At 39.7% G+C, this 27,842-nt stretch overlaps 1 protein-coding gene across 1 annotated transcript in view; it reads left to right on the top strand.

Annotated features, from left to right (window-relative positions):
• Window positions 1-14,582: 14,582 nt before the first annotated feature.
• The window catches only part of LOC133041648 (uncharacterized), a 130,085-nt gene continuing 116,825 nt past the window's right edge, over window positions 14,583-27,842 (top strand). The window contains 2 exon segments of the mRNA XM_061122532.1: window positions 14,583-14,714; window positions 22,059-22,177. Of these exon segments, the coding sequence (XP_060978515.1) occupies window positions 14,583-14,714; window positions 22,059-22,177 (251 nt within the window).

Genomic DNA, 27,842 nt, shown 5'->3' with positions numbered 1-27,842 from the left:
ATAGGTGGGAAAAATGAGATGAAAGCTGCTAAGGAAGTCAAGTTCAAGGAGAGTTTGTTCTTCTTTCCTGATAGATGATATTAAAGCACAATGCTAAGGTCTATATCCTGGTGACTGGAATCCAGCAGACAGGAAGAAACTGATGGTAGAAGAGTGAAAGTGGATGTTTGCAGGGACGGGGGAAGTACTTGAGTAAGTGTGGAAAAGAGCAAGCGAAGTCACTTGGGAACTAGCGAAATTGTCTGACAGTGTTTTATGCCCAAGATGATGATCCTAAATTATAAAGAAATCACACTTGTGTATATATGTTTGTGTGTGTATTTTCCTCTGCTTAGGTATAGGTGCAACATAAGTGGAGAACTAGATTTGGCAAGATTGAGATTGTGGCAGGTAAATGTGATAGAGGCAGCAAAAGGCAAAGAGATCAGAAAGGGAAATTAGGAAAACAATCACATTTACCCTATATCAAAAAAAAAAAAAAAAAAAAAAAAACTACCTAGGAATAAACCTACTTAAGCAGGCAAAAGGCCTGTACTCCAAAAACTATAAGATGCTGATGAAAGAAAATCAAGACAACACAAGCAGATGGAAAGAAATACTGTATTCTTCGATTGGAAGAATTAATATTGTTAAAACAAACATTCTACCCAAGGCATTCTGCAGATTTACTGCAATCCCTATCAAATTACCAGTGGTATTTTTCACAAAACTATAATGAATAATATTAAAATTTGTATGGAAACACAAAATATAGTGAATAACCAAAATAATCTTGAGAAAGAAGAATGAGGCTGAAGGAATTAGGCTCCCTGTCTTCAGACTTTATTACAAACTTACAGTCATCATCAAAACAGTATGGTATTGTCACAAAACAGACAGACACATAGATCAATAGAACAAAATAGAAAGCCCAGAAATAAACCTATGCATCTTTGGTCAATTAATCTATGACAAAGAAGGAAAGACTATACAATGAGAAAAAATAGTCTCTTCAATAAATGGTGCTATGAAAACTGGAGAGCTACACGGAAAAGAATGAAATTAGGACTTCTCTAACTCCATAAAAAAGTAAGTTCAAAATGGATTAAAGACCCAAATGTGAGACTGGATACTATAAAGCTCCTAGAGGTAAACATAGGCAAAAGACTCTTTGACATAAATCACAGCAATATATATTTTTTTTAATCTGTCTCCTAAAGTAATGGAAACAAAAGCAAAAATAAACAAATGAGACCTAATTGCACTTAAAAGCTTTTGCACAGCAAGGAAAACCATAAACAAAATGAAAATGCAACTTATGGAATGGGAGAAAATATGTGCAAATAATGTGGCCAACAATAGATTACTTTCCAAAATACACAAGCAGCTTATATAACTCAATATAAAAATAATTCAGTCAAAAAATGGGCAGAAGTAAACCCTTACTAAATAGACTTTTCTTCAAAGAAGACACACAGATGTCCAACAGACACATGAAAAGATGCTCAACATTGCTTTTAATAATTATTAGATAAATGCAGATCAAATCCATGATGAGATACCACTTATCGCCAGTCAGAAAGTCCATCAATAAAATATCTAGAAATAAGAAATACTGGAAAAAAGGAAACCCTCTCAACTGTTGGTGGGAATGTAAATTGGTATAGCCACTATGGAGAACAGTATGGTGGTTCCTCAAAAAACTAAAAATAGAGCTATCATATGATCCAGCAACCCCACGCCTGGGCATGAAAGAAAGAAAGTGAAGTCCCTCAGTTGTGTCCGACTCTTTGTGACCCTGTGGTCTGTAACCTGTCAGGTTCCTCCGTCCATGGGATTTTCCAGGCAAGAAGACTGGAACGGGTTGCTATTTCCTTCTCCAGGGGATCTTCCCAACCCAGGGATTGAGCCCAGGTCTCCCACACTGCAGGCAGACTCTCTACCATCTGAGCCACCAGGGAAGCACTCATAGGCATATATCTGGAGAAAACTCTGATTTGAAATGCTATATACACCCCAGTGATCATCACAGCAATATTTAAAATAGCCAAGATATGGAAACAACTTAAACATTCATCAACAGAAGAATGGATAAAGAAAATGTGGTGCATATGTATATATATACACACACAATAGAATACTACTCAGCCATAAAAATGAAATAATGCCATTTGTAGCAACATGGATGGATCTGGAGGTTATCATAGTAAGTGAGATAAGTCAGATGGAGAAAGACAAATAGCATATATAAATGAGCTTATTACAAACAGAATCAGGCTCACAGACATAGAAAACAAACTTCTAGTCACCAAAGAGAAAAGGAGAAGTGAGATAAATGAGGAATTTGGGGTTAACAGATGCACGTTACTAGGTAGCTACTACTATATTTACTACTATACATCTACCACCTCTACTGCATGCGTGCTAAGTTGCTTCAGTCAGGTCTGGCTGTTTGCTACCCTATGGACCAGAGCCCGCCAGGTTCCCCTGTCCATGAAATTCTCTAGGCAAGAATACTGGTGTGGGTTGCCATTTCCTACTCCAGGGAATCTTCTTGACCCAGGGATCAAACCTGCATCTCCTGCGTCTCCTACATGGGCAGGCGGGTTCTTACCACTAGTGCCACCTGGGAAGTCCCCGCTACTACACACTACTATATAAAATAGATTTAAAAAGGACCCACTGTATAGCACAGGGAACTATACTCAATGTCTTGCTACAACCTACAATTGAAAAAATCTGAAAAAGAATATATACATATTTGCATAACTGAATCACTTTGTTGTACCCATGGTAAATCAACTATACTTCAATTTTTAAAAAGGCAAAAAGTTTAAGGTTGACAGGTAGCAAGTCGTTACAGTGTCATACTCTGAAATCAATGCCGGGTAAATTGGGTTATAAGGAAGTAGGGAAGGATAAGTAATTTATGATGGCTGAGCAAAGCAAACTCTGCTCTAGCCCTACTGCCCTCCTGGGGCAGGAATAAAATCTGCCTTCTCTGGGATGCCCGGGAACAGAGGACTCACTTCCACGCCACTGCCACTCCATCAGCTTATAAGCCTTGAACCTGCTCTGAGGCAGGTACTGTGACTGAGACCGAAAGTGAAGGAATTTAAAAGTTAATAGGACATTTTTCTTATTGTTAAAGTTCACAGTTTGCTTCTAAGAATGCCTGATTTTCTAGGCTGTCACCTGTGTCCCTTTGGTGCTATACCTGTGCTTCGCTCCTGGTGACGTGAGTCATCACTCAAGGACAGACACATACTTCCAGCTCAGGCCAGTGATCTCAGAACCCACAGGACCACTGTGTCAGGAGACTCCTAAAGGGAAAAGGTAAGGAGTAAGGAGTAAGTCCTGGGGTGGGCAGGATACCAACCCAGAAGATAGGAGATAGGGCCTCTGGTCCTGAGTGTGCCTCTCACTGGTGGAGCCACCCTGGGTCCTCAGCCCCTTCACCTGTAAATGATAGAAACTGCGAGATCTCAGTTAGGTCCAATTTTGCAGGTAGGTGGTCCCAGGGATCTTGCAGCACCTCTGCCACCTTAAAAGTATTTCCAGCATTAGTCTCCATTGCTGGAAAAAATACCTAATATTTAACTTAAGTTGTCAAATGCTTTCTCAAACAGTGAAGGACTTAACCTGATATGATCTAGGAAGTTAATTTTTATCCCATTACAAGAACTTGTTTATTTGGTGAAAATCTCTTACCTTCACTTTGACGTGGAAGAATACAGATACTGAGGCCTGAAATGTCCTGGCTGCATAGACCCTGGGTTGATGAAGGGAAAGATTTTGCCACCACCGGGCATTGTTAAGGAGTGTGTGTGTGTGTGTGTGTGTGTGTGTGCACTGGATGAGATGAACACATAAAAATGGGGGAAGAGGACTAACTGCAATGAGACTCAGTATTAAACACATGGAGGGGACCTCAGAAGTTTTATACCTCAGTGTCAGTGTGAGAAAACTAAGGCCCAGAAGAGAAAGGATGGCTCCAAGCTCCCACATCTTTGGAGCAACAGAGCCAGGCCAGGGGAGCACACCGTTCAGAGTCCTAGTCTGGTGCATTCTATATACCCATGTTCTTTCACAAATAGTTATATCTCTCACCTCTCCAGGTTTCCTAAACGCACAATTGTCTCTTTGTTAGGGGAAACACACTGACTGAAATTGCACACTCTGGCCAGGCACCATAGTAATCATTCATGTGAGTTAATTTATGACAGAAGGTCCCGGTAAGGAACACTGAACTAACTAGCTACCACCAACCAGAAGAATTTGAGAAAGGTCAAAAGGATATGCCACATGTCTTACCACCTTCCAGAATCCTTGTTGGCATTCATCTTGGCTGAGCAATGCATACGTCATCAGGACCCTGAGTCAGAATAATTGGTCAAAGATGACCCAGGAACAAATCCCATGACCACAACACCGGAGACTGCCATCACCATAAAACTTGAGACTGTGAGCCACGTGGCAAAGCAGTTTTCCTAGGTCCCCTTACCCTCCTGCTCTCTGCCTGGGTGCCTCTTCCCAATAAAGTCTCTTGCTTTGTCAGCACGTGCATCTCCTCAGACAATTCATTTCTGAGTGTTAGACAAGAGCTGCCTTTAAGGCCTTGGAAGGGGTCCCCCCTTCTTGAAACATCTCCTATTCACAATTCTGCATCAGACAGGCTTACGTGTGTGCTCAGTCATGTCTGACTCTTTGTAAACTTGGACTGTAGCCCACAAAGCTCCTCTGTCCATGGAATTTTCCAAGCAAGAATATTGGAGTGGGCTGCCATTTCCTACTCCAGGGGACCTTCCTGACCCAGGGATTGAACCCACTTCCCTTACGTCTCCCCCATCAGCAGGCAGAATCTTTACCACTGGTGCCATCTGGGAACCATGGTCAGGAAGGCTAGCTTTGTGTTAATATGAATGGACAAAGGAATGAAAAGATTTATTTTGGTTCTGCAAGTGCAGCAGGTGATGGTTTCTGGTTGTGAGGTTAAAAATAATCTAATCTTTGTGACCTTTGGGAAGAGAGTCACTCATACTTCCCTGAGTTGTTTTATCACTAAGGACCAAATTGTATGCTCTAACAGGCCTGTTTCACCTGAGCCCGTGATGTGCATTCCTATTAAAAACAGGTCCAGAGACTCAGAGGAAAGAGTCAGCAACTGCCTTGAAGTCTCAGTTAATGTTTAGGGCTGCACAAGCCCTAGGAACATTCTTGTCTTCCCAAAGGTGCCCTTTCTCTTATTTCACCAAACCTATCCTCCCTTCCCTCTGCCTTCCCTTCTTCCCTTCCTTCCTTCCTTTTGGCCAGGAGGTGGCTCTATAATACATGCTGGGATTAGATATCAAGGAGCACTCAGCAATACAGTTCCTGAAAAATCTATGATCAATACTATTTAGGAAAGGAAAACAGATGTTCTTCTTTTGCTTATGTAGATGAGATGCTTGAATGTTCACTAACATACAAATGCAAATGTGGAATCAATGGATTTCCAAAACTCAGTAGCTCCAAAGGATTCTAGAAGACAAAGTCCCAATTTACTGCCAGCATGGATGTATGGAGCAAGGGAAGTACTGCTGATTTATTAAACAAAAGAGAGAGTCAGATTTCAAGCACAACAGTATACAGCTCTAAATAGGATAAATATACAGCAGGCAAAACGTGTAGTGGGAGGGTGGGGATGAAATGCTCAAGGGGCCTTGCTGACTGATATTCAGTGGCAACAAGGAAGAAAGAGTCAAGATGGGAAAATATTGAAAGGTAAATTGAGGAATGTTAAACATTATAAGAATTTCTTTGGGCAAAGATTGAGTCAAATTGGACAGCATCCAGTCTAGTAGACAAACAGGAGCTCCAAGAAACTGTACAAAACGAAAGACTTTTTTTGTGTGTGTGATTTGACATAATAGAGTTTATTAGATTTCATAGCCTGGTGGACTGCAGTCCATGGGGTCACACAAAGAGTTGGACATGACTTAGCGACTAAACAACAAAATCATAATGTGAAGTTTATGGGTGTGACTTATACTGGACATACTGATTAAGAATTGTAGCTTTCAGACCAATGTATTAAAATTCTGACTATCGTGTATATATATACATATATATATATATATATATATACACACACACACACACACACACACATATTTACCATTTTATTTTGGTGAGAACACAAGTTCTACTCTCTTAGCAACTTTCAATTATACAACACAGTGTTGTCTGCATACATATGGAGTTTAGAAAGATGGTAATGGTGACCCTATATGCGAGACAACAAAAAGAGACATAGATGTAAAGAACAGTCTTTTGGATTCTGTGGGAGAAGGCGAGGGTGGGATGATTTGAAAAGGTAGAGCTGAAACGTGTGTATTATCATATGTGAAGCAGATCGCCAGTCCAGGTTCGATGCATGAGACAGGTGCTCAGGGCTGGTGCACTGGGATGACCCTGAGGGATGGGATGGGAGGGAGGGTTCTGGATGGGAAGCACATGTACACCTGTGGCTGATTCATGTCGATGTATGGCAAACCACCACAATATTGTAAAGCAATTAGCCTCCAATTAAAATAAATACATTTGTTAAAAAAAAAACAATAGTGTTGTCAACTATATTCACTATATTATACATTAGATCCTCATACTTAAAATGAAAGACTTTTATAGGCAGAAGGTAACAGAAACAGGGAGTTATCCTAGGCAAGTCTCCTAGGCAAGAAAGCAGGTAGGTATTGCAAGTTTACTTTTCTTTATAGCAGGGGTCACCAACCTCTGAGATCTAAGGCCTGATGATCTGAGGTGGAGCTGATGTAATAATAACAGAAATAAAGTTCACAGTTAATGTATTGTGCTTGAATCATCCCCAAACCATCCCCCCACCACTGGTCTGTGGAAAAATTGTCTTCCACAAAACAGGTCCCTGGTGCCAAAAAGATTCGGGACCTCTGCTTTAGGGCATGACAGGTGTGTCTCAGGAAGTTTGTATGTGTGTGCTGATCAGACAACTCCTGATTGACTGGATTAGGATTCTAACTCTGGGAGAAGCAAACTGTACTTCTCTTGGTTTGGTGACCTGGGGCGTAACATGCCTACATGCGTGCTAACTCACTTCAGGTGTGTTCAACTCTGTGCGACCCTATGAACAGTAGCCCGCCAGGCTCCTCTGTCTATGGGATTCTCCGGGCAAGAATACTGGAGTAGGTTGCCATGCCCTTCTCCAGGGGATTTTCCTGACCCAGGGTTCGAACCAGGTCTCCTGCATTGCAAGCAGATTCTTTACCATCTGAGCCACTAGGGAAGCCCTGGGGCTTCGCATTAATAACTTCATTTTGGTCTGTTCTTTTTATCAGGCAGGAGGACCTGCAGCCACAGGGAAGGGGAAAACGGAACTGTTTTGGACAAATGGAATCCATACTTTCTTACATTGCTGGTGCTTCATGGAGAAGAGTTCCAGACAGGAATCCACACTCTCTCTGCCTCCCCCGACCCCTCTTAACATATCTTAAATTCATGGAATATTGAAGCCATAGCATTATTTGATTTGACCCCTCTCATTTTTAGCTGGGGCACTGAGGCCAGCAGAGAATTTGCACCTTGCCCTGACCTTAGTTTTAAGATGAGATGGGCTTTTAGGACCATAAGCACTTTGAATTGGGTAACAGCACCTCCTCCCCTTGATAGCTTTCTGAGCCCAAGAAATCCTAACCCACTGCTGCACGCATGGGAGATGCAGCAGTGTGGATTAGATGTTTATTTCCTGAGCATTGCCCAGGGCATTCAGAGGGGGCTCCAATCTCGTGAAAGTCTTCAGGTCTCATAATCAGGTGGCCAGTTCCTGGGTGATATGTGCTGACTCAGTTCAACATGTTTACATTTTATGTGCCTTAAAGGGGCAGATTTGACCTATGCCCCCAGGAAGCACATTCCAACCACCATAGCTAGCTTCATGATCGACCTTTCGCTGACCTTCTTTAGCCCAAATACCAAAATAAATACCAGACTCAGCTACTGCAACAGAATCCCTTGAGAGGAAGTTTTTTCAAAAACCAGTTCGTGGGCCCACTCCTGGAGATTGTGACTCAGTAGGACAAAGTTGGAGTGGAGCTCAAGGCTTTTTAATTTTTTTCTCTATAATACCCATAGATAATACTGATGCTAGCCAAATTCTAGAGACCAATGTTTTTTACAACTAATTAACATTAAAATGAACATTTTCACCTACTTACTTAGTGCCAGATTCTCTATTACTTTAATCTCATGTAATCCCCTTCTCCAATAATCCCAAGAGGAGGGTACCATTATATTTTGACCAGAAACTTTCCCAAAGTCACAAAGTTATTGAGTGGCAGGACTGGGCTGGAACCCCCTCACCTTTATGTTCACTGCCAACTGCTAAGTCACCTCAGTCGTGTCCGACTCTGTGCAACCCCGTAGACAGCAGCCCGCCAGGCTCCCCCATCCCTGGGATTCTCCAGGCAAGAACACTGGAGTGGGTTGCCATTTCCTTCTCCAATGCATGAAAGGAAAAGTGAAAGTGAAGTTGCTTAGTCATGTCCGACTCTTAGTGACCCCATGGACTGCAGCCTACCAGGATCTTCCGTCCATGGAATTTTCCAGGCAAGAGCACTGGAGTGGGTTGCCATTGCCATCTCCTTTATGTTCACCACTTGACCTTAAACAAATTAGCAAATCCCTTTGAGTTTATGTGTTTCCTCTGGAAAATGAAGACAGAGATTGTGCCTATTCCATGAGGTTTTTGCCTCTGAGGAATTAGTGCTTAGGATATTGTGTAACATACAGAAAGTACTCACTCCTAGTGTGGTGAGGTTGTTTGGTTCATTTGGGAACCTGATTACTTCACTGGTGTTTAAGAAAAGAGGTTTAGGGTGTAAATTATTACAAAGTGTATGTTGTCTGAACTCCAAAGAAGTTCTTTACTATGAAAATTCTACTATTTGCGCTAACAAAGCATTTTCACTTACCATTGGTCATTTGCTCTTCAAGACCCCTAAGAAGTTTTACTCTTTTACATTTGGGAAAAAAATAAAGATAAAATTGGACAGCTTATATAAATTTGTTTTCTTCATAGTCTACTCTGATTTATCAGAGATTTTAAACCTCTAAGCCCATGAGTATATATATAATATAGTTATATCAAAATTCAAGATGTTATTTATCTTTGTTTAAAGCAAAACAATTTATCCTCTACCCTGCCTCTCTGCTCCCCAACTCCATTCAACCTCCTCTAGAAAATACTCAGGAATTGATCGGGGTGCATTAAGAAGGGCCTCTGGGGAACAGAGCTCCTGTTTGACTGTTTGAGTAAATTTGGAATTTTCATTTTATCCTAAGGTCAATTTGCCCACCCTAGGAATGACACATCTTTGATGAAAATGTCCTGCTGTAAGATAGATAGTTGTTTTGGTCAGACAGGAATGAGACGTTAAAGATGGAAGATACAGTACAAAACAGATCATTTCATTCACCTGGCCCTGACAGTGGACCCCCAGAATGATCCGTCTCCTCTGGGCCACTTCTTCCCTTTCCTTGGGAAAGTCCCTTATCATAGTCAATTTCTCCTTGTCTGTCATTCTGATGTTCAGTCTAAGAGGTTTCTTTCTGAATTTTATCCCAGTTTCCTCAACATTTTCTTCATTTCTCTTTTCCCAGACTCATTTAAGGACATTGCACTTTACATTTTGCAGTCTTTCATTAATCTTCCATAAACATTGATATATTTCTCCTTTAATTCCTCTTAAACTTTACAGATCTTTCTGAAATGTGGCCCACTTAGCTTTTAGTGGTAAACTATACTCTTTAGCAAAATATGTTTCAGTCTTTTGCATTTGACAGTGAGAAATGTTTTCTTAATGGTCAAGCCTAAAAGCTGAATCAGTGTAAGTTATACTTCATCACTAGAGCCACTGACACAGATCGTTGCTTTTCAGGATGCTTGGTTTCAGGGGCTCCATGGAAACAAACAGGCCAGTCTTTCTTGAAGGATGAGGGGCTGAAGGAGGGAAGGAAGAAGAGAATAGGGAAGCCTCATAGTATTCTCTGCCCAGAACACAAGGAACATTCTGCCTTCCTGTACCCTGAGCTCTTCTCAGCTGTAAGAGTCTATCAAACCAATAAATTAGGATTAAAAGAATCAGAACTAAGGCACCATTTTAATAAAGCTTAATTTATATTGATGTCTGCTTTAATTTAGTCAGCTCTTTTCCTTTCTTGGTTCTGTCTGCACCTCCTCCACACGTTCTTTGTCTTCCTAGTCCTTTGGTTGATTTCCACCAGCTGTGGGCTAACCCACTCTTCTGGACTTCTAGTTGCCAACTGTTCCCATATCCCAGACCAGGAGGAGTCCCAGTGTTCTAATGCTAGGGTGAGAGCTGGATGCCCAGGTAGAGGTCTGTGGGGAGGTCACAGTTCTGTTGCCAGCATCTGCAGACAGATTCATGAACATTTTCATCTGTGGTTTCATTGCACAAAAAATTCTCATTCAAATGTAAATTTGTATTTCCTCTCAGAAACCAATATTTTTTTCTTTGTTTTCTTATTCCAAGATTTAAGCTAGTCTAAAATTGCATTTCACTTCTGTGCCTGGTTGCCCAGGCTGTGTAACAGGGTTCTCTTGTATAAGTTGTATTTTCTGTATATCGCCTCTGAGTTTATTCCTTACACTGAATTACTATGCCTTGATATGCAATCCACAGGGCTTTTCTTTTGAGACTTCTAAAATATTTTCAACATGGGATTTCTATGATATTAAAATTTTTTATTATGAAATACATCATCCACGGAGAAGAATCTATACAACATATATTTAGAATTTAAAGAAAAATATTGAAATGAACTCATGTGTACACACCAGACTGCATACAGAAGACAGCAATACCAGTACCTCTCAGCATCCTGTGTGGCCTTCACAAAATCCGTCTCTCCCCGCTTGGGGTCACCACGGACTGGCTGTGGTCTTAATTGTTCTTGTTGTTGTTGCTTTCACACATATATGTCTCCCTACACAGTATATTATTTACTTCATATAAGTGAAATTATGCCACATATGTTTTGAGATTTTGAATGTTTTTCTCAATCCTATATTTTTGAAATTCATCTAAATTTTTACATGGAGCTATATCCACTCAATTTACTGTATGATATTCTCTACTTTTCATATAACACAATTTTTTACTGTTGGGCATTTATGTTCTTCTCCATTTTTGTTTTTGTTTTTTTTCCATTGAGAGCATTGCTTTTCTGAGCATCCTTGTATAACTTCTGGAGTAGAATTGATGGGTGGTAAGGTCTATGCATCCTCAACTTTCCAAGGTGTTTATTACCAAATTATTTTCCAAAGTAATTGAATTCATTTCTGCTCCAATTAGCAGACTATAAAACTTTTCATTGTGCATTCTTGACAACTTTTTTATTGTCCAACGTTTCAATTTTTGCTAATCTGTTGATTGTATACTTGTATCTCACTGGGATTTTACATTACAGTTCATTGATTAATAATAAAGTTAGTAAACTTTCTTATGTTTATTGAGCATTGGTGTTTTCTTTTCTGGAAAATTCACATTCATGACTTCTGCAGATTTTCCTGTTGAGATCTTTTTCTTTGAAATCTAGAGCTTTTCTTTTTTTCTGAACACAAATACTTTATTATTGTATGTTCTGCAAATACTTCTTTTTCCCAGCTTGTGGCTCACCTCTTAGCAGTTTCTTTATGGTGTCTTTTGTTAAAAGCAATTTCTAATTTTAATATGGTTGAATCTATCAATTTCTTTCTTTATGATTTTTGCTTTTGAGTCTAGGTTAAGAAATGTTTTTCTATCTTGAAATCACAGAAGACTTTCCTTATATTTTGTTCTAAAAGTTAAATATTTCATCTGTTACATTTAGGTCATAAATGTAGTTGCAAATCATATTTACAAATAGCAGGAAATATTCCATTTTTTTCCATATGGTTAACTAATGATCTCCACATACATCTATAGAGTTTACTTTATTCACTGATTTTCTATCATGTTTTAAGTTTCTAAGTTTGTGAGATCTCCATTTGATTGTATTTGCCTATTTATCTTGCACTATCCCAAAACTATATTGTCTTTACTAGACTTTACTATAATTCTTGCTTATAGCAAGATTCATTATCTTTTCCTTCTTCTGCATTCATGGATTGACTGTTCTTCATCTTTTGCTATTAGATATAAATGTTAGAATCAGTTTGAAAAAAAAAAAGATACAATTTTATTTGGAACTGAATTGAATGTAAAAATTAATTTCAGAAACAATTGACATCCATGAGTGGATAAGATGTATCTCCATTTACTTAAGATTTATTTAAAGTACTTCAATAATACTTTATAATTTTCTTCATAAAGGTTTGGTCTTCCTATCTTTTGATGCATTTGCTCCTCGTTCTTTTTATCATCCTAAATAGTACACATACACACACATCGCTCTTCTGTGTGTCCTCTGATAGATGAGGATAAGAGGCTTGTGCAAGCTTCCTGATGGGAGGGACTAGCTTTGGGGAAAACTAGGTCTTGCTCTGATGGGCATGGCCATGCTCAGTAAATCTTTAATCATTGGGAAATACATTGATGCTGGAAAAGATTGAAGGCAGGAGAAGATGACAACAGAGGATGAGATGGTTGGATGGCATCACTGACTCAATGGGAGATGGTGAAGGGTAGGGAAACCTGGCATGTTGCAGTCCATAGGGTCGCAAAGAGTTGGACATGACTTAGTGACCGAAAAACAACAGATACACAGTGTTTTCTAATGCTTTTGTATTATTTCTAGCCATGAAATTGATTTTTGTAGGTTGGTCAGCTTGCTGGAAACACTGTTTTATTAATTCTAATAATTAATCTCTATTTTTTGGTTTCCAATCAACACATATCACTTGAAAATGACAGTTCAGCTCTTTTTTTCCACTCTTTGTATTATTATTATAATTAGTGTAGTTAAATTGTGCTAAGTTCAAATACTATGTTGACTAGAAGTGATCAGAGTAGGCTTCTAAAATTTTATTCATAACTGAAAAGAGAACTCTTTTAATGTTCTCCATGAAATATGGAGTTACTATAGTTTTTGAACATAACTTTTGCCAGGTGAAGGAAATCACGTCTATTCCAAGTTTTCTAAGATTCTATTTTTAAAAATCATGAATATCAGTTGAATTTTGTTAAATTATTTTTCTGTATTTGTTGAAATGACTGCATTTTTTATGTTATTCTTTTAATACAGTGAATCACATTACTGCATTTTCTTATACCAAAATTATCATTGGGCTTCCCTTGTGGCTCAGCTGGTAAAGAATCCGCCTGTAATGTGGGAGACCTGGGTCTGATCTCTGGGTTGGGAAGATCCCCTGGCCTAGAGAATTCCATGGACTGTATAGTCAGTCTATGGGGTCACAAAGAGTTATACATGACTGAGCGACTTTCACTTTCATCCTGCATTCTTGGAATAAGCTTAATTTGTTAATGATGTGCCATCTTTATATACATTATGAATTTGACTTTATGATATTGTGTTCATCATATTTTTCATCTAAATTTGTCAATGAAATTGGCCTGTGATTTTTACATTTCATAATTTTCTTGTCTCATTTTGAATTTGTGTCTAGATATTTCCAATGGAATGAATTAGGCAATATTTCCTCTGTTTAGAGTGTTTGAAGGAATGTGTGGAAAATTGTGTGAATTTACCAATTTCTTAACTGCTTTGCAGAATTCATTTATAAAATTATCTGGATCTGGTATGTTTTTTGATGAATAGATTTTTTTATTGGTTATTTATTTTAATTAATTGTTGTAAGTAGGAGTGACAGGTAGAATATTTTACTAGTGGTTTGGATCAGGCACTGAACTAGTCAGGATAGATTCCAACAAGTAGCCTTGAATTAGGATCTGAAGATCTATTGGACCCAGAATTAACCTTCAGCTGATTGTAGAGAGGTTTATGGGGGCCTGGAGGAGGAGCAAAAAGTGGTTTGATTAGTACTTGGGAATCAAGGAAGGAGTTCTTAAAAGCTAGTGTGTAGATGTTTCAATATTTAACAACTTATATGACCTGCATTATATTAAAGCAGTGTGTCCTGAGTTAATAAAAGAAGATTTTTCTAAGTTGACTTCTTGGAGGTAATTCCTATTTTCTTAATAAAATTTCTAAAAGTTAGGCCAATTTATTGGTATAATTATATAGAATGAAGTAAGTCAGAAAGATAAAAAATAAATATGGCATACTAACACACATATATGGAATCTAGAAAGATGGTACTGATGAACATATTTGCAGGGCTTCTCTGATGGTAGAGAACCCACCTGCATTGCAGGAAACCTGGGTTTGATCCCTGGGTTGGGAAGATCCCCTAGAGGAGGGCACGGCAACCCACTGCAGTATTCTTGCCCGGAGAATCCCCATGGGCAGAGGGGCCGGTTGTGCTAGAGTCCACGAGGTCGCGGAGAGTCAGCCGTGACCGAGCAACTAAGCAGCAACGCAGCCAAACGGAGACACAGACATAGGGAAAAGACTTACGGACAGGGCCGGGGGCTGGGAAGGAAGGAGAGGCTGGGCTGTAAGAGCGTAACATGGGAACATGCGTCACCGCAGGTGAAAGAGACAGCCAACAGGAATTTGCTCTAGGACTCATGGGACTCAAACCGGGGCTCAGTAACCACCCGGAGGAGCGGGATGGCAGAGGAGGCGGGAGGGATGTTCCAGTGAGAGGGACACAGGCAAACCTATGGCGATTCACGTTGGTGTTTGGTGGAAACCAACACAATACTGCAAAGCAGTTAGGCTTCAGTTAAAAATAAATATTTTTTTTTAAATGGTCATAATACTTATTTAATCCTTAGTGCGTCTGCGGTCCTGTTCATCTTTTACTCCTGATACTGTATTTGGGAACTCCTCTTTCCGTTTCTATCTTCCGCATGTTCTTTCTCTGTAATCAGTTTTGCAAATGGTTTGTCAGTTTTTTAAACTTTACAGGAAGTCAACGTTTTTATATTTTTATCCTTTCTATTTCATGTTTGTTTCTTATTTCATTAATTTAAGCTATCTTTTTTCTACTTTGTTCTTTGTGTGTTTGTACTTTTTTTCTGATTTTTTTAAGTTTGACACTTAGCAGTTTTAAGTCTTTCTTTTTTTATTATAATCATTCATTAAAATTTCCTTCCAAATCCTGCTCTTCCAGCATTTTCCAAGTATGACATATGTTATTGTTATTAGTGTTCAATCCAAAGATTTTCTGAACTGACATGGTATCTCCAGATATTTAGTCTATCATCTTGCTGGAATTCAAGTCATCATTGGTTATTTTCAACATCTCTGTAAGGACCAGATCAGAAGTGATTGTCTAGTCTTTTAATTAGAAATTGCTGTAACTGAATTTGTACATGAAAAAGGGTTCTTTGTTTCTCACTATGCTTGCCAAAATGCCAGGAGTGAAATAATTAAATAAAGGCACAGTTCCTTTTGACAATCTGTTCAAAATGAACAGGATGATTAGTTTTTCTCTCTGTATTACTTGTCTGCCCCTTCACCAATATCTTTTTATCCAGATTTATTGAAACATTATCAACATACAACATACATAAAGATGCACAATGTCATTATTTGATACACATATATATTGCAAAATGATTATCATAATAAGGATAGTTAACACTTCCATTCTCTCACATAATTAACTTTGTTGTTATGGTGGTGATAACATTTAAGATCTATTCTCTTAACAGTATATTTAATACAGTATTGTTAATTATAGTCATCATGCTGTACATTAGGTTCCTAAAACTTTTTCATCTTATACTTGGAATTTTGTATCTTTTAGCAATATCTTCTAATTTCCCCTACCCTTCTGCCCCTGAGAACCATCCAACTCCTCCTTATTTCCATGAGTGAGGCTTTTTGAGAGTCTACCTATAAGTGAAAGCATATGCATCTGTCTTTCTCTAACAAATAGTTCATTTAACGTAATGCCCTCGAGGTCCATCCATGTTGTGCAAAAGGCAGGACCTCTTTTCTTACGGCTGAATAATATTCCATTGTAGATATAAACCAAGTAAGAGAGAGAAAAAGTAATTGATCCACTGAAAATAGAGACAGAGGCATCAAGACAGCCGTTACGAACACACAGGCGCCAGGCGCACACTCACATACTTACACACACAGAGACGCATACACACTCACAATCACATAAAGGAGACTGGGGCACTCACAGTGAGCACTGGTGGTGTGTGGAGATGAGATACCAGCATGAAAAGAGAGAGGAGAGAAGAAAGAGGGAAACGCAGATTTATACAGGGAAGAAGAAAAGAAGCAGAAATACCCACAGGGAGATAAAGATAGAAAAATACAGAAACAGACTGAAGGATAGAAAAACACTCGGATATGCAGAGACACAGCTATAGAGACACACACGAGAAGAGAGAGAGAAAGTCATTGTGAGAAGGTGTAAAATTCAGAAAGAGAGAGGGAGAGACTTCGAGACACGTACCTAGGCAGAGGTGGACAGAGCCAGCCCTAGGGAGACAGAGACAAGCGATCATAAATACAGATGGAGTGATAGAGGAAGGACCTGGGGGAGATGGAAAAGGAGAGATGGAGGAGCTAATAAAAAACAAAGAAAGAGCAATGAGTAGAAGCAGTGATGGAAAGATGTCAATCCAGGAGACAGAGAGAGGTAGGAGCAGGCAGGCCCTGGAATAGAAGTGATAATAAAGAGTAAATAACAGACAATTCCTGTGAAGGAGGTCAGGTATCATCTTATTTTTTCCTTCTAACACTTCCTTCTGCAGAAGTGCAATACAAAGAGAAACAAACACAGGAAGAAAAAAGGATATGCTGAATATTACACAGCGGCTTTTTCAATATGGTGCTAAATGTCCAGAGAGTATACTTTTTTCATTTTTCTCTAGATGTTGGCCTTAGACACTAGTGACTCAAGTCAGAACAACATCTGGAAATGAAAGTTATATAGACACCCTGGGGACCTGGATTAATCACCTTCCCTGCTGCCCTAACAATGAATCAGCAGCAACTTCAAACGATAAAACAGCCCTGAACTGGTGATTTCTCAAGGGTTTGTTAATGATGTGTTACTCAAAAAATATATCAATTAAAAAGTACATATTGAATGGCATCATCTATCATCACTTTGCGGTGTACTACAGGGAAATTAAAAAGAGCTCTAAAATATAATTCCAGTTTAAACAGAATTTATAATTTAGTTATGGTAATATATTAAAGAAAATTAATCCACTAAATTGTGAAATACTGAATATTTATTCTACTTTTGCAAATATGCAATATAGACTCGAAAATAAGTTCTTTGAAGACAGGGATTTTTATTTGTGTTGTTCACTGAAAGAACCCCAGAATCTAGAATAGTATCTGTCATATAATAGGCAGTGAATTCCTTATTGACTACATCTAACTGGGATTTTGAGTCAGACTTAGCTTTTATTATTTATCAGATATGTGGTCTTGGTCAAATTAGTTATCTAGCCTCAGTCTTATCATCTATAAAATGGGCATGACAACAGTGCCACCCTCATTAATAAGTATGAGTACTAACTTGGGTAACAGATACAAACACTTGGTCCAGCACATGAACAGTAGCAAACAGTTAATAAATGGCATATATTGTTATTTATTATTATCTGTTTCTTAACATATCTTTTACTTTGAAACATTTTGCAAACTTAGTAGAAATTACTATACATAGTACCTCAAAAATTATCATCAATATATTTCACAAATATCTTATAATTCTAATTATAATTAGAAGGCTCATGCCTCAACCAAGATGAATTAGTGAATTTGAATACTATTGCAAGAAATAAGATACACTGATTTCATTAATCCCATGAGTTTTCATTTCACTTACAAAGCTGTATTCTATTAATACATTATTAGCTACAATACTATCAGCGACTATATCTGCATAGTCACCAAAGAATTGTCATTATCCCTATGTTTTCTAGGTGTGACTCAGTTTTTCTGGGTCAGGTCCTGGAAACGCACATGCAAGAATGAACTTAACCATCCCAGGGAATAGAGGCGACCGATACTCCCAGTCATGTCCGGTTGCACTGCTGGCATAGAAACGCAGAGAGTGATGATACTGAAAAAGAAGTCAGCACATTTTCAATTTAGATTGACACAATTCAAGAGATAGACATAACTGACATTTGTTCAATAATGCTCAAGTATGTCAAAGAATCTGTGAAAGAAAGTTTGATATCTCTAGTCAGCTTAAAGTCAAGTACTACACTGGGAAAATGTGTTTCAGGCAGATGCAGATGTTCTCAGATGAAATGTTTCTTTAAAAAGTTGAGGAAGGTGTTTAACTAATGGAAAGCTCAGGACGTCACTTAGGCTTGATGCTTAGTAGTAATAAAGGTCTTGTCCATAAAGGTGCCTGTGTGTGTGCACGTTGTTGGTCTGGTTGGAATTTGGCCGTAGACTGCTAGAAACGAGATCTCTATTTTTGAGACACTGAGAATCACAAGCTTAACATCCTTTCTGGTTCAATTAGTCAGTTACTAGCATTTGCGCGCCTGATCGACAGCCATCTAGTACCTGTGATTGTTTTCTGGACATAACCGTGGTTATGTCCACGTGTGCCATCTCCCAGGAAGTTGCCATCACACAGAACACTCTCTTTTTCTCTTGTTTGGTTGTTAACCTCCTAATTGCTCATTGAAATCCACCTCAAATGATACCATAATACCCTTTTCCTCATTCTACAACCAGATAGAATTTCTCCCTCACATGAAATGCAATCGGGTTCATTATAACATTATAAGGTCCTACATGGCAAAATCTCTTTCCTCTTATACTTGTATTTCCTGTAGAAAGTCACTCAAGACTTTTCCATATAAGGTAATAACATTCATGACCTCAGTTTTTTCCCCAACAAATATCCATATCCTTTGCATATAACTCGACGGTACACTTTTGCTGTGGGCAGAGTACACATTCTGCACACCTTAGTTTAGGCATACGCTCTGATGTGGGTAGCATGTCATTAGATGTGATGGCGCAGACTTGGAAAGTGCTTGTGTGACTGGCCTCCTTGTTCCTGCTCCTTGGACATCACCATGAGAAGGCCAGGCTTAGGATAAGGATGAGAGTGAAAGCAAGCTGTATAGCGCGGAGCTGCTCCAGGCAGGATGCTCCAGTCAAAGCTGCAGAGGCCCTAGGCTATATAAAGAGATACAAGCAAACAGAGCCAAGGTCAGCTGAGCTGCAAAGACGTGAAAAATAGGTGTTTATTTTTCAGGTCACTGAGTTTTTGTAGTTATTCATTGCACAGCAATTTTGTAACAATAGCCAATGGATATAATATTAATTAACAAACATCTTTAAATAAATTGAATTATTTTCTAGACTCTAGAACTGAATATTTTAGGACTAATTCGTATGCACTTTTCAAAAGTCTTTATTGAATTTGTTACAATATTGCTTCTGTTCCATGTTTTGATCTATTGGCAGTGAGGCATGTGGGATCCCAGTTCCCCAACCAGGGATCAAACCCACACACCTCGCACTGGAAGGCAAGTCCCAACCACTGGAGCACCAGGAAAGTCCCTCTTACACACTTAAAATGGGGAAGAGAGACCTATAGAAGACATTACAGATTTATTAGTGCATATAACAATGACACTGGGTTAAGGGGGTGTTGTAGTTCTAGTAAATGCTAATTTCAGTCAAGATGACCTGTGGGCAATGTGCAGAGATGGGAGTGGAATGACACTTGCTTATTGTATTTAGAACAGGTAAAGGAATACATCCCCAAAGCGGTGGGAAGGCGGATGGCGGTATAGAAACAGACTTTTGAGGAGCGGGCCAGAGCCTCCATCATCACTCGTTTCTGGCTGATTTTCTATTGTTCGGTGTCCTCCCTGGAACATGAAACCCAGAGGTCAGGCCTGTATGTGAGGGCTCTGTGTTAGCGGGAAGCCCTGGAGAAGCAGAAGAGGGTGTTGGTGGTGATGCTGACAGCTAAGGCTCTCTCCAACGCTGCTTCCTCAGGTTTCATTTCACGACACCGAATTTAAACTTTAAAATCCCCATTCTGCCTTTTTATAAGAGTCGTACTAAGGTGGGAATTTTTGACATGAATATCATAGGAATAAAATAAAATGACCATAAGTCAGACAAGAGACCATTTCTCTTTACCCTAAAAAGTAAAACTGTTCTCTCAAAGTCCTACCAATGACCTTATATTTATGAAAAGTATGCTTACCACTGACATCTTGTGAGGTTGGTACATAGTGGCATTCCCTCCCCTGCCCGCCCCCTGATTCAGCAGAGGGTGCAGCCGCAATTGTTGCCGCTGTTCGCTTGGCCAGTCGTGTCCAACTCTTTGCTACCACATGGACTGCAGTACCCCAGGCCTGCCTGACCCTCACCATCTCCCGAAGTTTGCCAAAGTTCATGTTCATTGCATTGGTGATGCTGTCCAGCCATCTCATCCTCTGACACCCTCTTCTCCTTCTGCCCTTGATCTTTCCCAGCATCAGGGACTTCCCCAATGAGTCCTCTGTTCGCATTAGATGACCAAACTGCTGGAGCTTCAGCTTCAGCATCAGTCCTTTCAGTGACCGTTCAGAATTGATCTCCCTTAAGATTGACTGGTTTGATCTCCTCGCTGTCCAAGGGACTTTCAGGAGTCTCCTCCAGCACCACAGTTCGAAGGCATCAGTTCTTTCATGTTCTGCCTTCCTTATGGTCCAGCTCTCACAACTGTACGTGACCACTGACTAAATGGGCCTTTGTCGGCAGAGTAATGTCTCTGCTTTTCAACACACTGTCTAGGTTTGTCATCGCTTTCCTGTCAAGAAGCAATCGTTTTCTGATTTCATAGCTGCAGTCACCATCCGCAGTAATTTTGGAGCCCAAGAAGAGGAAATCTGTCACTATGCTTTTCCCCAGTAGCATATTGAACACCTTCACACTGGGGGACTCATTTTTTGGTGTCATATCTTTTTGGCCTTTTATACAGTTCATGAGGTTCTCACGACAAGTATTCTGGGGTGGTTTGCCATTCCCTCCTCCAGTGGATCACGTTTTGTCAGAACCCTCTGCTATGGCCCATCCATCTTGGGTGGCCCCGCGTGGCATGGCTCACAGCTTCATTGAGTTACACAAGCCCCTTCAGTTGCAATTCAGGCCGATTAAGTGATTTTCCCCAAGATCATACAAGTAGTGAGTAGCAAGAGTGAGGATAAGAATACAGGTCAGCTGCCCTGTGGTATGTAGTATCAGATCATATCACCTCTCACAAATACATATGTTAAGCTTCTTCCAAAAAGTTAATGCAAACTGAAGAAGAACTTCCAATCACCACACTTGCCATCAGCTTCATGCAAATGGTCATAGATAGCTTTGCTGCTGTGGGGAGAGAACAACTTAGCCAAGATGGTGTATTCAGGCTCTTTCACCTCATGTTTTATAAATAATGACTACGTAACAGCTGGACTTCCCTCATAGCTCAGTCGGTAAAGAATCTGCCTGCAATGCAGGAGACCTGGGTTCGATTCCTGGGTTAGGAAGATCCCCTGGAGAAGGAAATGGCAATCCACTTCAGTATTCTTGCCTGGAGAATCCCATGGACAGAGAAGCCTGGGAAGCTACAGTCCACGGGATCACAAGAGTTGGACACGATTTAGCAGCTAAACAACAACAAACAGCTGAGATCATTTATAGCACTGCACATGTGTGTCACCAGGCACTCACTTGGACATGGGTTACTTTTGTTACATGAGCTCCACCCAAAAGAGCAGTGGCATTACTGCGGCATCACGGCTGTGTCCACTGGCTCAGCAAGAAGAGGAGAGAGTATAGTGTGTCTACTGTTACAAACGCTGCATCAGCCAGGAAAGAATTCCATCATGGCCTCTGTGCCAGCCAGGAGAGAGGTTGTGTTGTGTTGGTTATACTAGCACTGCTGCATCAGCCAGGAGAGAATAAATGTGTCTGCCACTCCTACGGCTCCTCGAGGCTTCTTCCAGCCTCTAAGCGCATGCCATGCCTTGCCTTCCCTGGTTCAGGAAACAGTGCACACAGTGAGACACAGCAAGACAATTGGTATAGCCAGCAGGATACCCAGAAGTCGGTGGCTACCACATAGCATGCGGGCTCTGGTGGAAGACCGGGAAGCAGTGGACAGGTAACAGGATAACACTGAAAAGGCGTTAGAGACAGTGAGTTCCCATTTCCCAAGCAAGGTGGCATGGGCTGCAGCTGGCACCATGCAGTGAATTTTCCTGGCTCCCCTCAAGGCAAATATGAATCATGCCCTACGTGATGCCACGCCAGTGTGCAATGTGCAGAGATGCTTGGAAGAACTAGAGCAACATATATTGGCTTTAGAGCAAGAACCTTGTGGTCCTAAAGAACCCAGTCTCTGACAGTATGGTGGTAAGTGACAATAATGATGAATGTCATGAGACTGCAGGTCCCCCCTGCTTGGCAGCGAGGCTTATTGTATGGCAGAAAATAAAACTTGAGCAGCCTATTTCCCCTGAGGGGGATATCCTTAAGGGGCCCCCAGTGTGACTGAGTTCATGACATATCGACTACATACTCAGGTGGACTTGGTTGACTTGGGTAAACAGTTTCAGCAAAAGTAAGGGGAAACTTGGCAGCTTGGCTTTTGCTACTCTGGGACACAGAAGTGGGCCCGCAACCCCTGGGAGGGGGCTTTGTGGGTCCTTACTGAGAGAAGTAGAGAGGTGGCATGCAAGATGCCATTTTGAAAGTGTGAAGACCCCACAGGGGGCACGAGCCGGCAGGGGTTCCATCTGGGTAAGATGCAAAAGTGGGCTGATTTGTGCCGATGTATACTGTAAAGGCTGTGTCTCATGGTGTAGATTTGGAACAGTGTACTATAAATTCTGGGTCCTCAGATTTAGAAAAGTGTAATCTTCTGGGCGGGCTGTGAATGCCACAAAAATCCTCTCTTTGAAGTGATGGACCTGGGACCTGCGGGGAGTTTTGCGGGTCCTTAATAAAAATTCTGCAGGAGTGGAGTTGCCCCTGTGGAGGCTTTTCTGCAATTTCACAAGGACTCACAGTGGACTGGACTTGGCCAAGGAAGATAAAGGCACTCCGCAAGTGGTGGGTGGCTCTTCTAGCCCTGTGAAGGCAAGGGCTGCAACGTGAGTTCCAGGTGATACCTTGCATAGGGTTTTGCTATGTATTAGGGATGCAACTATTTGTTGTTGTAGCTACTGTTGTTGCAAGTTGTAAATCCAAGGGTCAGTGTTACCTGCATGGGACTATCACAGAAAATGGACTGCACATAGAATGTGAGGCAAGAGGCCCTGAAGGGGTGAAGTGTGGAGGGAGACCAAATTAGCCCCGGTGGAGTGTTCAGGCTCTCTTGCCCCACATTTTGTAAATAATGACCAAGTAATGGCTGAGATCATTCATAGCACTGAGCATGCATGTCACGAGGTACTCTCTTGGACGTGGGCTACTTTCGTTACATGAGTTCCACCTAAAAAGCGGTGGCATTACTGCTGCATCAGGGCCGTTTATGTGGGTAAGCCATGAGAGGAGAGAAGAGAGTGTGTCTACAGTTACATCTGCAGCGTCAGCCAGGACAGAATACTGTTATGGCTGCTCTATCAGCCAGGAGAGAGGTTGTGTAGTATTAGGTGGTGCTGGGGCTGCTGCGTCAGCCAGGAGCCAACAAATGTGCAATTCCTACGGCTCCCCGAGCCTCCTTCCAGCCTCTAGCTCATGCCTTGCCTACCCTGGGTTCAGGGACTAGTGCGCACAGTGAGATATAGCAAGACAATTGGTGTCATGAAAAGGATCAGCAAGACAGGTGCCAAGAGCCAAGATGCAGACCTGGCCCCAGTGTGTGATTTAAGCGGTGAAAGGCGGTGACTGCTGAGTTCAGGTGTCTCTGGGTTGCGATGCTGCCTCTCCTGGACTGAAATGGAGGCAGAACGAAGTGTGCATCTAAATTACTGTCACTTGGTATTGATTTACTGATGGCTTCTAAAAATGTCGCATTTGAACTGTCAGTGAATTTGCCGACTGTTGGCACGAGTGATGAAAGCAAGTGTGAACCATAATTGATTAGGCCTCATTTGCTTATCCATATTATGCTAATTAATCTGAAATCTTTCCCTTTGTACCGTCACCCAGTGACAGAGTAAATCAGGGTGATTGGGATGCAGATAGGATGAGAGGCAAGATTGCAAGACTGAACAGGGCCCTTCTTACCAGAGAGAATGTGCATTTCTTTAATACACTTCTCTATAGACACAATGCCTTATATACTCCTTTTCTTGGCATTTTCTCTGTGAGATGACTTAATTGAAATGAATTTTAGCTTTCTAGACCTGGAACTTGAAATGTTTTTGTATAAGCCCATCCTCTGTTTAGTAAGAACCAGGTATAGAATAGAGTCAGAAAGAGCAGTTCTTTAAACTAGGATCACATTATAGGCACCCTGGGGTAACTCCTGATAGACCAGCAAAACCTGCATTTATTCTCTCTGACCTCCCAGTTGCCCATAAAAAGTGAAGATTTTCTCCTATTTCTGAAGACATTAGCTGGATTCCAGCACTGTATTGTACTGGGGTCTGAAATTTGTACATGAAATTTTTAGTGCCGTACTTATGTATCTTCACCAAAGCACACAGACCTAAGGAGACAGCTAACGGGCATCTGTTAATCACCAAACACATGTTGAACACTCACTAAGTACCAAAAGACAGAGTATATTCTTTTTAATTGACATACAACATTGTATAAGTTAAAGGTGTACAACATATTGATTTGACGCGCTTATATATTGCAATTTCATTGCTATAGTAGTGTTAGCTAACACCTCTATCTCATCGTATAATCATCATTTCTTCTAGTGTTGGGAACAATTAAGATCTTGTCTCTTGGCAAGTTTCATGTTTATAATACAGTTTTGTCTATAATCACTGAACAGTGTATTAGATCTCCAGGATCTAATTTATTTATTTCCAGGATCTTATTTATCTACTAGTTGCAAGTTGGTACCCTTAAACATCTCTCCCATTTCCTCACCTTTCCCCCAGCCCCTGGTAACTACCACTTAACTCTCTACTTTTATGAGATCTTTTTTTTTTTTTTTTTTAATTCCACGTGTAAGAGATAATGTACAGCTTTTGTCTATCTCTGACTTACCTCACTTAACATAACATCGTCAACGTCCAGCTATGTTGTTGCAAATGGCAGAATTTCCTTCTACCTCACGGATGACTAGTTTTCCATTGTGTGTATATATACACACAATGGATACTAAATATATATGCATGTATATTTATAGCCCCATCTTTATCCTTTAATCCATTGATAGACATTTAGGGTGTCTCTATATCTTGGCTATTGTAAATAATAATGCAGTAAACACGGCAGTGAAGATATCTTTTCAATATCCTGTTTTCATTTCCTTTGGAAATATAACCAGAAATGAGACTGCTAGATCATATGGTAATTTTATTTTTGATCTTTTGAGGAAGTGGCTGAACCAGTTTGCAATCCCACCAACAGGGCACAAGTGTTACCTTTTCTTTACATCCTGGCCAACACTTAGAGTATGCTTGTGGGTCATCTGTGTAACAATCTCCTAAAGTGTTTGTTAAAATACAAATTCTTAAACGCTACCCCTGCACCTTCTGAATCAGTCTCTGGCATTGGCATCTGAGTATCCACATTTTTAGCAAGTTCCCCAAATGATTCTTATTCATAATGAAGACAGTCTTGGTAAGATTCAATGATACAAAAGGAGTGTGAGAAGGAGATTCTGGGTATAGTTAACTTAAAATCTAAACAGGATAATGATGATAATAACAAAAATAAAATTAACAAAGAAGATTATTTTAAAATTTTAGGGAAAGAATATTAAAAAGCATTGTGCCTAATACTTCTCAAATAATTTTTAGATAACAAATTCCATAAGGAATCCAATAAATAAGCTGTTAGAGTTGAAAAGAACAGAGGGATCTGAAGCCCTGATATTGTGTTGTGGTCACTCTCTTCCTCTCTATGGTGGCCACCAGGAACTTGAGGGACTGTGTGTTTCCACTGGAAAAGTAATTATTAAGAACACATTGAAATAACCAATAAACAGTGGGAAAATGCTCAAGTCTATTAGCACTCACTATGGAATACTAATTAAAACAGCTTTATAAGCTCTACATTGGCAAACATGTAAATGAGTTGGCTAGATTACCAGGCAACTACTAGAGTGTTCTTGAATATTATTGGTGGAAATAAATTATTACAGTATTTCTGGAAAGTTCTAACAATACAAATTTAAAAATATTCTTTGACACAACAATCTCATTCCTAGAGATTTATCTCACAGAAATAAAAACACTAGAACATTACAGAGATGTTTATTGCACAGTGTTTTCTGTTGCTAAAAATTGAAAACAAATAAATGCTCATTGATAGGGAAGTGAAATTGTAGTCTGCTCATATGATGACAAGTTAAACAATCATTAAAATGATGAAGGCAGCCCAATACCAGTTAGCTTAGAGAGATTATCAGGATGTGTTTTATGTTAGAACAGGTAGATTTTAACAACACCAACTTTTATAATGGCATGCAAGTCTTCCATATAGATGTATTTTATTGTAGTCATGCTCATAAAGCAATATATTTCATCATATATATATATAACTTTATTAGAATGATGAAAGTCAGAGAATTGTTAATGTTGCTAATGTTGATTATTGTGTCCAGTTGAACAAGGAGAAGAAGATAAAAGAAAAATGTTATGTAAAAAACAGTCTATACTATAAACACATACCATAATTTATGTAAAACTGCATGTCAGTCATGTTTACATGCAGAGAGTAATATAATAATAGTGAGTCACCAAAATTATCAGTAGTGATGGGATTTCAGGTGTATTTTTATTTCCTTGGTTATGCTTTTATACATTGTGTGATTTCCCCCCCCAAGACACATTGTTGAAAACAAAAATGAAAACTGATTTTGATCAATACCTTCAATTTAAATAAGAAACCCAAAAGTCTGAGAAGTGTGGGTGGACTGGTTTACTTGTCGAATAATAAGAGAATGACAAAGCATGGATCAGAACTTTGTCCCGCAAAGGCACTACTGATCAGCGCTATTTGCTGATGCACTAGCTCTGAAATGTCTGTCCCCTGGGGTAAATCTTGGGGCAGACACCACAGCTTACTCTTGCATCGAGTGAAGCTTTTGTGTGTGTATATTCCCTTGGTTGTGTCTCACTCTTCACAACCCCATGGACTACAGCCTGCCAGGCTGTAAATGGTTTAAAATGAATGATTCTAATGCAGAAAAAAATAGCCCATAAATATTATTTTGAAAAGCACACTTGAATAAAAGGTAAAGTGAATTTGTATGCATTTTGTATGTATTTATGCAAATGTCTATCTGTAATCCCTTCTTATTAGCTTAAAATTGGAACAGTGAACTTTATTCTATCTGCTCAATGGCATCTAAACACTTCTGCAGGATTCAAGAAAGCGTTAGACCTGAGATTATGATAGAATCCATTAGTATGGTAAACTCTTAAGTACTAACACAGAAAATTTTAGTGTTAGACTTACCCTGTCTTTTCAATGAAGTTCCAGATAGTAAATACTACTTAAATTTTTTTTACCATACTGCACTGCTCCATAGGATTATAGTTACAAAAGTTACAGGATGTGTTTTTATATTGTGAATATTTTATGATGCTGTCAATCTTTCTCACTGTAGGAAATAATTTTACAGAATGAAAATATGTTCATTCTAATATATGAAAGAAGTTCTCAAAACAGTATTATCAGTCTATTCAAAGACG

This window comes from Dama dama, chromosome 20 (assembly GCF_033118175.1).
Source record: "Dama dama isolate Ldn47 chromosome 20, ASM3311817v1, whole genome shotgun sequence".
Classification (NCBI taxonomy): Eukaryota; Metazoa; Chordata; class Mammalia; order Artiodactyla; family Cervidae; genus Dama; species Dama dama.
The sequence above is the reverse complement of the archived record's forward strand: the minus strand, read 5'-3'. Positions and strand labels throughout refer to the sequence as shown.